The 13,295-nt window shown below is 50.3% G+C and overlaps 1 protein-coding gene across 1 annotated transcript; it reads left to right on the top strand.

Annotated features, from left to right (window-relative positions):
• Positions 1 to 982: 982 nt before the first annotated feature.
• ciao2b (cytosolic iron-sulfur assembly component 2B) lies at positions 983 to 12,416 on the top strand. Its single transcript, XM_078544674.1, has 5 exons — positions 983 to 1,146; positions 2,767 to 2,846; positions 7,483 to 7,608; positions 10,703 to 10,748; positions 11,165 to 12,416. The coding sequence occupies exons 1-5, from the start codon at positions 1,020 to 1,022 to the stop codon at positions 11,260 to 11,262; spliced, it is 477 nt and encodes a 158-aa protein (XP_078400800.1). The 5' UTR covers positions 983 to 1,019; the 3' UTR covers positions 11,263 to 12,416.
• The last annotated feature ends 879 nt before the right edge of the window (positions 12,417 to 13,295 follow it).

The raw sequence follows: 13,295 nt of genomic DNA on the forward strand, positions 1-13,295 counted from the left end.
CCTGTGGCTGTGGAGTGGCGGGATCCAAGCTGACAGCATCAGAATCGGGGCGGCCCGCACGGCTATGGGTCAGTCCCCGCCGCGCTCTGAAGGAGCCACCAGCACTCCCCCCACTCCCACCACCCCCACCGGTCTCACCACAACCTGGGCAGGGGGCACTGCTCCCAAGCACCAGTCAGCAGCCCGCATAAGGTGAAGTCTCCCTTATTTATTTTTTGCCCAGAGTTGCTCACCTTGGGAGGCCTGAAAGGAGAGACAGAAACTCCAATCAATTTAAAATCCACTGCAATGGGCACTTGGTGCCAGAACCTACAGGAATATGGAGCAAGGAACTGGAAACTGGGATGAGGCTGGCACAGTCCATGGGGGGCCGAATGGCCTCCTCTGTTTCTATGGAGATCCAGAAGCCCCGCCCTCCCGTCGCTCTGAGGCTCTGGCCCCACCCCTCCGCCACCCCTGCTCTGGCCCCGCCCCTCCGCCACACCCTGCTCTGGCCCCGCCCCTCCGCCACACCCTGCTCTGGCCCCGCCCCTCCGCAACACCCACCTCCTTGCTCTGGCCCCGCCTCTCCACTCCGCCAACCCCGCTCTGGGCCCGTCCCCGCACCCCTCTCGCTATGGCCCCGCCCTCTCCACACCAGCCCCGCCCCCTTAAGCCCCGCCCACTCCACTCCGGTCCTGCCCTCCACTGCTCCGACCCCGCTCCTCTCGCTATGGCCCCGCCCCCTCCGCTTCGCCGTGCTCCGGTCCCACCCCCCCTCACTATGGCCCCGCCCACTTCCCTCCAGCCCCGCCCTCCACCGCTCCGACACCGCTCCTCTCCCTATGGCCCCGCCTCCTCCCGCTATGGCTCCGCCCCCTCCGCTTCGCCCCGCTCCGGTCCCACCCCCCCTCACTATGGCCCCGCCCACCGCTCCAGCCCCGCCCTCCACCGCTCCGACCTCGCTCCTCTCCCTGTCGCGTGAGTTCACGCCTTCTGACCCGGAGCCGGAAGTGTATGAAGCGGGGTTGGGGGCTGTAATGGCAGCTGGTGCCCGGCTGGAGAATGCCAACCCGCTGATTTACGGGCGGAGCTCGGAGCGGCCGCTCACGGCGCGGGAGCAGGAGGAGGAGGCGGTGGACGCCATCGACAACCGAGAGATCTTCGATATCCGGGAGCGGGGACAAAACCCGGAGAGTTTCTGGGAGGGTGGAATTTAACAGGAAGCCTGTTGGGCACTGACAGGGGAGAGGAGAGGGAGAGGGAGGAGGTGTGGGGGAGAGGAGAGGGAGGAGGGCCTGGGGGAGAGGAGAGGGAGAGGGGGCCTGGGGGAGAGGAGAGGAGAGGGAGAGAGGGGGCCTGGGGGAGAGGAGAGGAGAGGGAGAGAGGGGGCCTGGGGGAGAGGAGAGGAGAGGGAGAGAGGGGGCCTGGGGGAGAGGAGAGGGAGAGGGGGCCTGGGGGAGAGGGGAGGGAGATGGGGGCCTGGGGGAGAGGAGAGGGAGAGGGGGCCTGGGGGAGAGGAGAGGGAGAGGGGGCCTGGGGGAGAGGAGAGGGAGAGGGGGCCTGGGGGAGAGGAGAGGGAGAGGGGGCCTGGGGGAGAGGAGGAGAGGGAGAGGGGGCCTGGGGGAGAGGAGAGGGAGAGGGGGCCTGGGGGAGAGGAGAAGGAGAGGGAGAGGGGGCCTGGGGGAGAGGAGAGGGAGAGGGAGAGGGGGCCTGGGGGAGAGGAGAGGGAGAGGGGGCCTGGGGGAGAGGAGAGGGAGAGGGGGCCTGGGGGAGAGGAGAGGGAGAGGGGGCCTGGGGGAGAGGAGAGGGAGAGGGGGCCTGGGGGAGAGGAGAGGGAGAGGGGGCCTGGGGGAGAGGAGAGGGAGAGGGGGCCTGGGGGAGAGGAGAGGGAGAGGGGGCCTGGGGGAGAGGAGAGGGAGAGGGAGAGGGGGCCTGGGGGAGAGGAGAGGGAGAGGGGGCCTGGGGGAGAGGAGAGGGAGAGGGGGCCTGGGGGAGAGGAGAGGGAGAGGGGGCCTGGGGGAGAGGAGAGGGAGAGGGAGAGGGGGCCTGGGGGAGAGGAGAGGGAGAGGGAGAGGGGGCCTGGGGGAGAGGAGAGGGAGAGGGGGCCTGGGGGAGAGGAGAGGGAGAGGGAGAGGGGGCCTGGGGGAGAGGAGAGGGAGAGGGAGCCTGGGGGAGAGGAGAGGGAGAGGGGGCCTGGGGGAGAGGAGATGGAGAGGGGGCCTGGGGGAGAGGAGATGGAGAGGGGGCCTGGGGGAGAGGAGAGGGAGAGGGGGCCTGGGGGAGAGGAGAGGGGGCCTGGGGGAGAGGAGAGGGAGAGGGGGCCTGGGGGAGAGGAGAGGGCGCGTGGGAGAGAGAGGGGGCATGGGGGAGCCCGGGGGAGTGGGGTCCTGGGGGAGCCCGGGGGAGTGGGGTCCTGGGGGGGAGGGGACGTGGGGTAGCGGGGCGCGAGTGTTGGGGAGGGGATGGAGGTGGTCTTTGCAAGGGTCCTGAAGATGATTTGATGCAGGTTTGGATTACCAGATTGGGAGGGGAATGATGGGGTAATGGGATTTATATTTGACCAGTTCCCCTTTGTGCTGGGAGGATTCAAATCAGGAACATGTTTTAGGAAGACCATCTCAATTGTACTGTTTTCGGCCCTTAACCTGTAAATCAGACCTTTCTCAGCCCCATTCACCACTGAGGCTTGAATTTAGTAAAGGGGTGGTTTTTTCCAAGTAGCACATCCTTTGAGTGAACGTTGTTAACACAGTCTACTGCAGAAAGTTTCCTTAATGTATTTACATTTGATCAGATCGATTAACGACCCTGAGCATCCACTGAGTCTGGAGGAGTTAAATGTTGTAGAACAGCTTCGAGTTAACGTAAGTGTTCGTTCGTGGTCAAGACTGTCTTAAAATAAGATTACATTATGTTTTCAGGTGTCACGAGTAAGGTATAAAGATGGGTTTGTGCAACTAAACTTCACTGAAAATCAGCAGGGCTGTGCCTGCCAACATTTTAAAGTGTAAGCTGAGGTTCAGTGGGTAGCACTCTCCACTGAGCCCAGGAACATTAGGAACACTTGCAGTCCCCCATGTGTGTATGTGAAGAGTGGCCACTTGGCTATCGAAGGGTAATTGGTACCCAGATTATCATAACCTCAGCACTGGTCACTGCTTTGAGAGAGGATGGGAATGAGAACGGGGTGAATTAATAATTAATTGTGGTGAAATATGATCATATTCTAGGATCTCTGGAATTATTTTTCTAGAATTAATGGAAATACTGAGAATTGGCAGTTTTATTCATGTTGTGTAAGACTCTGCTTTGAAGGGTTTCTTAAAAAAAGCAGTTGTGATTTTAAAACAAGTCTTTAACGGCTGAATTCCTGGCAATGTTAGTAAAACCAACTTTCTGTCTTCACAGAGGAAGACACAAAAACTTCTCAAATGATAGGGAATCTAGGGTCTAGTGAGAAGGAGGAATTGAAGAAAATTAGTATTATTAAAAGAACAGTGCTGGAGAAATGAATGGGACTGAAAGCTGATAAATCCCCAGGTCCTGATAATCCTCATCCCCGGGTACTAAAGGAGGTGGCCACGGAAATAGTGGATGTGTTGATTGTCATTTTCCAAAATTCTGTAAGTTCTGGAACAGCCCCAGCAGGTTGGAGGGTGGCAAATGTAACCCCACTACTTAAAAAGGAGGGAGGGAAAAAGTGGAGATATACAGACCGATTAGCCTAACATCAGTAGTAGGGAAAATGCTAGAGTCTATTATAAAGGATGTGATAACTGGACACTTAGAAACGGGATTAGACAAAGTCGACACGGATTTATGAAAGGGAAGTCATGTTTGACAAACCTACTGGAGTTTTTTGGGGATCTAACTAGCAGAATAAATAAGGACCAGTGGATGTGGTGTATTTGGATTTTCAGAAAGCTTTTGAGAAATGAGAGGTTGGTGTATAAAATTAAAGCACATGTGATTGGGGGTGATATATTGGTTAGCAGACAGGAAACAGAGTGGGAATAAATGGGTCTTTTTCAGAGCGGCAGGCAGTGACTAGTGGGGTACTGCAGGGATCAGTGCTTGGGCCCCAGCTATTCACAATATATATTAATGATTTGGATGAGGGAACCAAATGTAATATTTTCAAATTTGCTGATGACACAAAACTTGGTGGCAATGTTAGTGGTGAGGAGGATGTTAAGAGGTTTCAATGGATTTAGACAAGTTAAGCGAGTGGGCAAATACATGGCAGGTGCTGTATAACGTGGGTAAATGTGAAATTATCCACTTTGGTAGGAAAAACAGAAAAGCAGAGTATTATTTAAATGGTGATAGATTGAGGAATATTGATGTACAAAGGGACCTGGGTGTTTTTGTACACCAATCACTGAAAGCAAGCATGCAGGTACAGCAAGTAGTTAAGGAGGCAAATGGTATATCGGCTTTCATTGTGAGAGGACTTGAGTACAGGAGCAAGGATGTCTTACTGCAGCTGTTCAGGGCCTTGGTGAGACCATACCTTGGGGAATTGTGTGCAGTTTTGGTCCCCTTATCTAAGAAAGGATATACTTGCCATAGAGGGAATGCAGCGAAGGTTCACCAGTCTGATTCCTGGAATGGCAGGATTGTCGTAAGAGGAGAGATTGGGCCGACGACGACGGTATTCACTGGAGTTTAGAAGAATGAGAGAGGATCTCATTGAAACATATAAAATTCTGACAGGGCTGGACAGATGGATGTAGGGATGATGTTTACTCTGGCTGGGGGGGCCACAGTCTCAGGATATGGGGTAGGCCATTTGGGACTGAGATGAGGAGAAACTTCTTCACTCAGAAGGAAGTGAACCAGTGGAATTCTCTACCACAGAGGGCTTGGGATGCCAAGTTACTGAATATATTTAATAAGGAAATAGATTTCTAGACTCTAAAGGCGTCAAGGGGTATGGGGAGAGAGCAAGAGTTTGGCATTGAGACAGAGGAGCAGTCATAATCATATTGAATGGCGGAGCAGGCTTGAAGGGTCAAATGACCTAATCCTATATTTCTATGTTTCATCCTATTACCTTTGGCCGATCTGAGTTGCTTCCAATAGCACCATTCGATGGATTTGGGGAGCTGTTGTGTAGGTTTGTAATGGGAATGGAGGCTCAGAATTGAAGCAGGAAATCGAAAAGAATATTGAGCAGAAAATCTAGACTGCGGCTTCCTGGATTTGTGGAGTGTCATGGCAGAACCTGCACTCCCAAAGCAGGAAATCTTTGAAGTCAAGTATCAACAAATTCAAGCTGCTGGATTCTAGGCATTAGAGTGTTAAGCTGCAGCTAGTAATCCTCTACATCAGTGTGGCTTGGGGTGGCTAGAGTTCCCAGTGTTTAAACCAAACACTCAGAGCCTGAAATTCTTAGTGGGCAAGGGGGAGACAGTGGTGACACTGTCAGCGCAGGACTGAAGGAGTGCCGCACTATCAGAGGTTCCATTTTTTGGATAAGACATTAAACCAAGGCTCTGTCTGCCTTCTCAGATGGATGCATGAGACACCACAGCACTTTCAAAAAAGAGCAGGAGAGTTCTGGAACATAAATAGAAGCAGGAGTAGACCAATCTGACCCTTGAGCCTCCTCCACCATTCACTACAACCATGGCTGAACTTATCCCTCAACTCCACTTTCCTGTCTGCTCCTCATATCCCTTGATTCCCTGAGAAATCAAAAATCTATCGATCTCAGCCCTGGATAAACTCGCAGGTGGAGTTTTCACAACCTTCTGAGTGAAGAAATGTCTTCACATCTCAGTCCTAAATGATTGACCCCTTATCCTGAGACTCTGCCTCATGCTCTAGATTCCCCAGCCAGGGGAAACAACCTCTCAGTATCAACCCTTCAAACTCTTGAATGTCTCAATGAGATCACCTCTAGTTCTTCTAAACTACGATGACTATAAATGCAAGTTACTCTGCCTCTCATCAGAGGCTCTATCTAGTGAACCTTTGCTGTACCACCTTCAATGTAATATATCCTTCCTTAATGTGGAGACCAAAACTGGCCACAGTATTACAGGTGTGGTCTCACCAAAGCATTGTGCAATTGTAGCAAGACTTCCTTATTCTTGTACTCCAATATATTTGCAATAAAAGCCAAGATGCCATTTACCTTCCTAACTGCTTGCTGCACCTGCATTTTGACTTTGTGTTCCTGTACAAGTGCACCCAGGTCTCTCTCAGCATCACTATAAGTTTCATGTCTATTAAAAGATATTCTGCTTTTCTATTATATTATCTTTTTCTATTATGACTAAAGTGAATAACCTCACACTTCCCTATATTATATTCCATCTACCACCTTCTTGCCCACTCCTTTTGCAGCCACTTCATGTCCTCCTCAGCTTACGTTCCCACCTATCAGAGAATGATAGAATGGTTAGAGCACAGGAGGAGGTCATTCAGTTCTCCGTCCATGCTGACTCTCTGTAAGAGCAATTAGCCTAACGCCATCCCCTAACCTTTTGCCCGCAGCCCTGCATATTTCTCTTTTTCAGATAATGACCCATTCCATTTTGAAAGTGTCAATTGAACCTGCCTCCACCACCACCTCAGATCCTAACCACTCCATGCATGAAAAAGTTTTTTCTTCTTTACTAATTGCCTTAAGTCTGGCACCTAACATTGCATTGTTAGAAAACCTCTCCCCGCTATCCTGACAAATATTTAGCCCTCAACCAAATAAAATCAGATTACTTGCTCATTAACATATTGCTGTTTGTGGGAGCTTTCTGTGCACAAATTGACTGCTACGTTTCCTACTTCAAAAAGTACTTCATTAGCTGTAAAGTGTTTTGGGACCTGCTTTGGATTTACAAATTGGGAGGTGTGGATAAGATGAATGTAAACAAGTTATTTAAATTGAATAATGTATACTTGTGCTGAGTGACTGAACCCCTGGTGGGCCCTGTCTGTGTTGTATAAACTCACATTGCAAAATTATTTCTTCTGTACATTTTGAATTTAGTGTGAGGGAGAGACTGGGTTTAACGGAACTACAGTTGGAGGTTCTGACATCACTGAAGTGCTCTCACCAGGAGTAAACCTAACCTCTGCTGCCTGTATCCTTACTCGCACCAAGTCCTGTTCATCCATCATCCCTGTCCTCACTAACCTACGTTGGTTCCTGGTTAGGCATCACTGTAATTTTAAAAATTCTCGCCCTTGATGTCAAATCCCTCCATGACCTTGTGCCTGCCAATCTCTGTAACCTCTTCCAGCCCTGAAACACTCAGATCTCTGCACTCCTCCAATTCTGGAGCATTCCTGATTTTAATCACTCCTCCATTAGTGGCTGTGCATTCAGCTGCCTGGGCCCTAAGCTCTGGAATTCCCTCCCTAAACCTATCCATCTCTCTACTTCTCTCTCTTCCTTTAAGACTCTTGGTGGGCTTGGCCGATGAAAAGGGATGATGAGTAGCCATGGTTCCCAGTTTACTGTACTGAGCTTGATTTTCCTGTCTATACCAGGTGACTGATCATGAGAACAGTGTGTCGGTGGCCTTCACTCCCACAATCCCGCACTGCAGTATGGCTACCCTGATTGGCTTATCGATTAAAGTCAAGTTGTTGCGCTCGCTGCCTACACGCTTCAAGGTGAGAGTTCATTACCTGGTAAACTGAGTATGCGTGTGTTGGTTACCGGGTAACCTGAGAGTGTGTGTTGGTTACCGGGCAACCTGAGAGTGTGTGTTGGTTACCGGGCAACCTGTGAGTGTGTGTTGGTTACCGGGCAACCTGAGAGTGTGTTGGTTACCGGGCAACCTGAGAGTGTGTTGGTTACCGGGTAACCCGAGAGTGTGTGTTGGTTACCGGGCAACTCGAGAGTGTGTGTTGGTTACCGGGCAACCCGAGAGTGTGTGTTGGTTACCGGGCAACCCGAGAGTGTGTGTTGGTTACCGGGTAACCCGAGAGTGTGTGTTGGTTACCGGGTAACCCGAGAGTGTGTGTTGGTTACCGGGTAACCCGAGAGTGTGTGTTGGTTACCGGGCAACCCGAGAGTGTGTGTTGGTTACCGGGCAACCCGAGAGTGTGTGTTGGTTACCGGGCAACCCGAGAGTGTGTGTTGGTTACCGGGCAACCCGAGAGTGTGTGTTGGTTACCGGGCAACCCGAGAGTGTGTGTTGGTTACCGGGCAACCCGAGAGTGTGTGTTGGTTACCGGGCAACCCGAGAGTGTGTGTTGGTTACCGGGCAACCCGAGAGTGTGTGTTGGTTACCGGGCAACCCGAGAGTGTGTGTTGGTTACCGGGCAACCCGAGAGTGTGTGTTGGTTACCGGGCAACCCGAGAGTGTGTGTTGGTTACCGGGCAACCCGAGAGTGTGTGTTGGTTACCGGGCAACCCGAGAGTGTGTGTTGGTTACCGGGCAACCCGAGAGTGTGTGTTGGTTACCGGGCAACCCGAGAGTGTGTGTTGGTTACCGGGCAACCCGAGAGTGTGTGTTGGTTACCGGGCAACCCGAGAGTGTGTGTTGGTTACCGGGCAACCCGAGAGTGTGTGTTGGTTACCGGGCAACCCGAGAGTGTGTGTTGGTTACCGGGCAACCCGAGAGTGTGTGTTGGTTACCGGGCAACCCGAGAGTGTGTGTTGGTTACCGGGCAACCCGAGAGTGTGTGTTGGTTACCGGGCAACCCGAGAGTGTGTGTTGGTTACCGGGCAACCCGAGAGTGTGTGTTGGTTACCGGGCAACCCGAGAGTGTGTGTTGGTTACCGGGCAACCCGAGAGTGTGTGTTGGTTACCGGGCAACCCGAGAGTGTGTGTTGGTTACCGGGCAACCCGAGAGTGTGTGTTGGTTACCGGGCAACCCGAGAGTGTGTGTTGGTTACCGGGCAACCCGAGAGTGTGTGTTGGTTACCGGGCAACCCGAGAGTGTGTGTTGGTTACCGGGCAACCCGAGAGTGTGTGTTGGTTACCGGGCAACCCGAGAGTGTGTGTTGGTTACCGGGCAACCCGAGAGTGTGTGTTGGTTACCGGGCAACCCGAGAGTGTGTGTTGGTTACCGGGCAACCCGAGAGTGTGTGTTGGTTACCGGGCAACCCGAGAGTGTGTGTTGGTTACCGGGCAACCCGAGAGTGTGTGTTGGTTACCGGGCAACCCGAGAGTGTGTGTTGGTTACCGGGCAACCCGAGAGTGTGTGTTGGTTACCGGGCAACCCGAGAGTGTGTGTTGGTTACCGGGCAACCCGAGAGTGTGTGTTGGTTACCGGGCAACCCGAGAGTGTGTGTTGGTTACCGGGCAACCCGAGAGTGTGTGTTGGTTACCGGGCAACCCGAGAGTGTGTGTTGGTTACCGGGCAACCCGAGAGTGTGTGTTGGTTACCGGGCAACCCGAGAGTGTGTGTTGGTTACCGGGCAACCCGAGAGTGTGTGTTGGTTACCGGGCAACCCGAGAGTGTGTGTTGGTTACCGGGCAACCCGAGAGTGTGTGTTGGTTACCGGGCAACCCGAGAGTGTGTGTTGGTTACCGGGCAACCCGAGAGTGTGTGTTGGTTACCGGGCAATCTGTGGGCATGTGTTGGTTACCTGGTAATCTGTGAGCGTGTGTATTAGTTACTTCATAATTGCTAGAATTTACAGCACAGAAACAGGCCATTTTGCCCAACCAGTCCATGCTAGTGTTTATGCTCCATTCGAGCCTCTTCCCATCTTTCCTCATCTAAATCTATCATTCTAATCCTCTATTCCCTTTTCCCTCATCTGCTTGTGTAGCTTCCCTTTAAATGCATCTATACTATTCAGTTTAACCACTCCCTATGGTAGTGAGTTTCACATTCTCACTGCTCTCTGGGCGAAGAAGTTTCTTCTGAATTCCCTATTGGATATTTTGGGGACTATCTTATATTGACGGCCTCTAGTTATGCTCTTCTTCACAAGAGGAAACATTTTCTCTGTATCCACTCTATCAAAACCTTTCAGAATTTTAAAGACCTTTATTAGGTCACTCCTCAGTCTTTTTTCATGAGAAAAGAGACCCAGCCTCTCAATCCCTTCCTGATAACTATATCCTTGCATTCCTGGTATCATCCTTGTAAATCTTTTTTGCACCTTATCCAGCATCTCTGTATCCTTTTTATAATATGGAGACCAGAACTATGTGTGTGTGTTAATTACACATGGTAATTACACTGGTAAACTGGAGTGTGCGTGGGTATGCTAGTTGTTTGGTAATCTGGGAGTGTGTGTTGGTTAGCTGGCATTCTGTATGCGTTAGTTACCTGATAATCTGGGAGTGCGTGCTGATTACTTGGTAACCTCTGTGTGTGTGTGTTATTGCCTGGTAACTTCTGCATCTCTTAGTTACCTGGTACTGACAGAGTTATCTGATACTCTCTGGGTAAATATATACAAGATGGGAACTGCCCTGGTGACTCAGTGGGAGTCTGCATTGCTGCTGTGGAATTGCTCCAGGAAATCAGTAAAGTCCCAGGTTTAGTCTCTGATCTGAGGTAATTCGGGGCAGAAGAGCGGGACTAATTGGATAGGTCTTTCAAAGAACCAGCACAGGCACGATGGGCTGAAAAACCTCCTTTTGCGCTGTGTCATTCTAATTTACTAAGACAGGGAGAGGATTATACATTTCGGACAGCTTTCCTCCGCTCACAATAGCACATTCCCCTATGTCTCCGGCCTTCTGCTTTCCAAGATTATACATGGCTTTGAATTTCTAACATGCAGCTATTCTTCCTGCAGGTGGATGTCCATATCACTCCAGGAACCCATGCTTCTGAAAATGCAGGTGAGCAAGGGGCTACTGTGTGTGGGTAATATTGGATCAATCCATTTTAGACTGTGCTGTCTTTACATGTGTCATGCAACTGTGCTGGGAGGTATGGGACTGATTGAGGGTCTCAAAGTCTTTAGTGTCCAACACTCCCAGACTTCTTTAGCTGAACTCCTTGTTCAAAATAAACCAGATCGTTAACACAATCACAATTTAGACCTTGCATCATGGGAGGTGGATCGAGCATGGAAGAGTGTGGTGAGTGTCTGGGAGTGGACAGAGTGTGCATCTGGTTGGTGGGAGGTGGGGCCTGTGCCCAATGCCCAGGGCAGGGGGGAGGGGCAGAGCAAGTATCTGGGCAGTGGATTGGACATGGATTTCTTGCATTGTGCCAGGCTATTGTCCTGAATAAAATCTTCTCCTTTTTCCAGTGAACAAGCAGCTGGCTGATAAGGAACGAGTGGCAGCAGCTCTAGAGAACTCTCACCTACTGGAGGTTGTTAACCAATGCCTGGCAGAGAGATTATGACCAGATCACGTAATGGAACAACAGTTGCAATCTGTGTGTGTGTCTGAGGATCTCTGCTGGCTTGGGTGGGTCCCCAGGGTGTCTGTGAGATCCGTGAACATGATACAACCCTGAAACAGGGCTTCCTGCGTGTAACATCTATTAAGTCAATCCACAAGCTGTGCCGGTGTATAGATAGAGAATCATTCATTAAAAAATACACAAATCAATGATCTCTCACTCCTCACTTAACCTGGAGTGTTTCTCTGCTTGTTTTTTTTCCATCTGCAAGTCAGTTAATGGGAGCAAGTGGGGACTAGTCTTGCTGGTGAAGGAGTGGGAGGAGGAGGCAGTCTCTGCAAGCCCTGGGGTGGGGGAGCGAGGGAGGGGAAGGGGCTGTAAAAGGTCCTAATGACTTGGCCTCTGCTTAGCACTTTTGCGCAGTAAGATAACTGCGATCAGTAAGTAATGGTGTAGGTCGGGGGCAGTGGGGATGGCGTGTTGGGAGTGCTTTAAGTACAAACCCACTTCCCAAAGTGCCTTGGCACGTCTATCAACCCGCAAACTCTCATGCACACCCAGTTCTACTCACTGACCCACATGTTCTCTTACACACACACACACAGACACCCGCATAGACTTACACTCACTCAGACCCTGCACCCGCTGCAATTGTCTGTGTGAGATACTGTGTGACAAGTGATTTTGTAAAAGCTTGCCTGTAAGTAAACTTCTAACAAAACCCACCATACAAACTGCCAGGCGCTTGTGTATTGCTGCTGCTATTTCGACCCAGTTGTTCGTTACTGGGATGTAACATCCCACTCCCGCCTCATGTAATTTTAATTTAAGAAAAAGTCACTCACAGTAAGCTCAGCACAGCAAAAATAAAGCAAATTGAGTCAGTTCAGCCTTTTTAAAGCGCTTATGATGAGCTGGGTTTTTGGATGGAGTGAGAATTTTTTATTTTTTTTATAAACGTGCTCTAGCAGTTTTCCTGTTGAGTTGGGCACTGTGCAAAATGGTCTGTTCCCACTAGGTGGTGCCATTAGGGAGCTGTAGTCAGTGTTGCAGCTGTGATTTGAGATGTCAAGTATGTAAAATTGTGTGTTACTCACTCCTGCTAATGAATGTGTGAAACCAGACTCAATAAAAACTTGGATGAGCTGATTAAAGCTGTGTTTGCTCCTGGTTTTCTCTGGATCTTGCTGTGCTGCAGTCAGCTCTCACTTCCAGAGCTGTTTAATCAAAGAGGCTCCTGTCTGAGTTTGGTTGCTGAGTGTCCTGTTTCACAAATTTATTCTACTTTGTGGAAGAGAGGAAACGCTAACATCTGACCACACTCCCCACTGAGATAACTGGGGGTGAGTGGAGACCCTCTGATTCTCTCTCTCCTTCAGAGAAGTGGTTCTCACACTTTACTGGTTGAAGAACTCCTTTGCAAATGGATCAGTAATCTCTTGATTTCCACACTCCCATCTACATCATAATAGATAATATTCATGATATGCAAGTGCTGAATGTAAGGAATATTTGAATCATTCTTTTAAGTTACTGATGCCACTGAGATAGGAACAAGAGGAGGCCATTCAGCCCTCGAGTCTGTTCTCCCATTCAATGAGAGCATGGCTGATCTGCAACCTAACTGCATACACCTGTCTTTGCCCCATGTCTCTATAACTTTGGTTAACAAAATTTGTCAACCTCCGATTTAATAGTTGATCTATTATTTTAGAAAGTTCCAAATTTCTATCACTTTTTATGTGCTGGAGCATTTCCTAATTTCACTGATCAAAAGTGCTGACTCTAATTTTTAAAATTTGTCCCTGAGCCCTAGACTCCAACTAGCAGAAATAGTTTCTCTCTATACCCTACCTATTCTCCTTAATATCTTGAAAACTTTGGTCAAATCACTCCTTAACCTTTGTAAGGTTTTTGGAATACAGGGATGGTAACCCACACAAAAATTAATACTTAACGGCAGTAGTTGTGACAAGTGAACTCTTGTCCTTGCTCTGCAAAGTCACTGGGGCATGTCTTCTGGGTTATGTTCT

Source organism: Cetorhinus maximus, chromosome 6 (genome assembly GCF_964194155.1).
Source record: "Cetorhinus maximus chromosome 6, sCetMax3.hap1.1, whole genome shotgun sequence".
Taxonomy (NCBI): Eukaryota; Metazoa; Chordata; class Chondrichthyes; order Lamniformes; family Cetorhinidae; genus Cetorhinus; species Cetorhinus maximus.

Coding starts and splice junctions, on each gene's coding strand:
- ciao2b (XM_078544674.1), top strand. CDS start 1,020: ATGGCAGCTGGTGCCCGGCTGGAGAATGCCAACCCGCTGATTTACGGG. Junction 7,609..10,702: donor CGCTGCCTACACGCTTCAAG/GTGAGAGTTCAT, acceptor TTCTTCCTGCAG/GTGGATGTCCATATCACTCC. Junction 10,749..11,164: donor CCATGCTTCTGAAAATGCAG/GTGAGCAAGGGG, acceptor TCCTTTTTCCAG/TGAACAAGCAGCTGGCTGAT.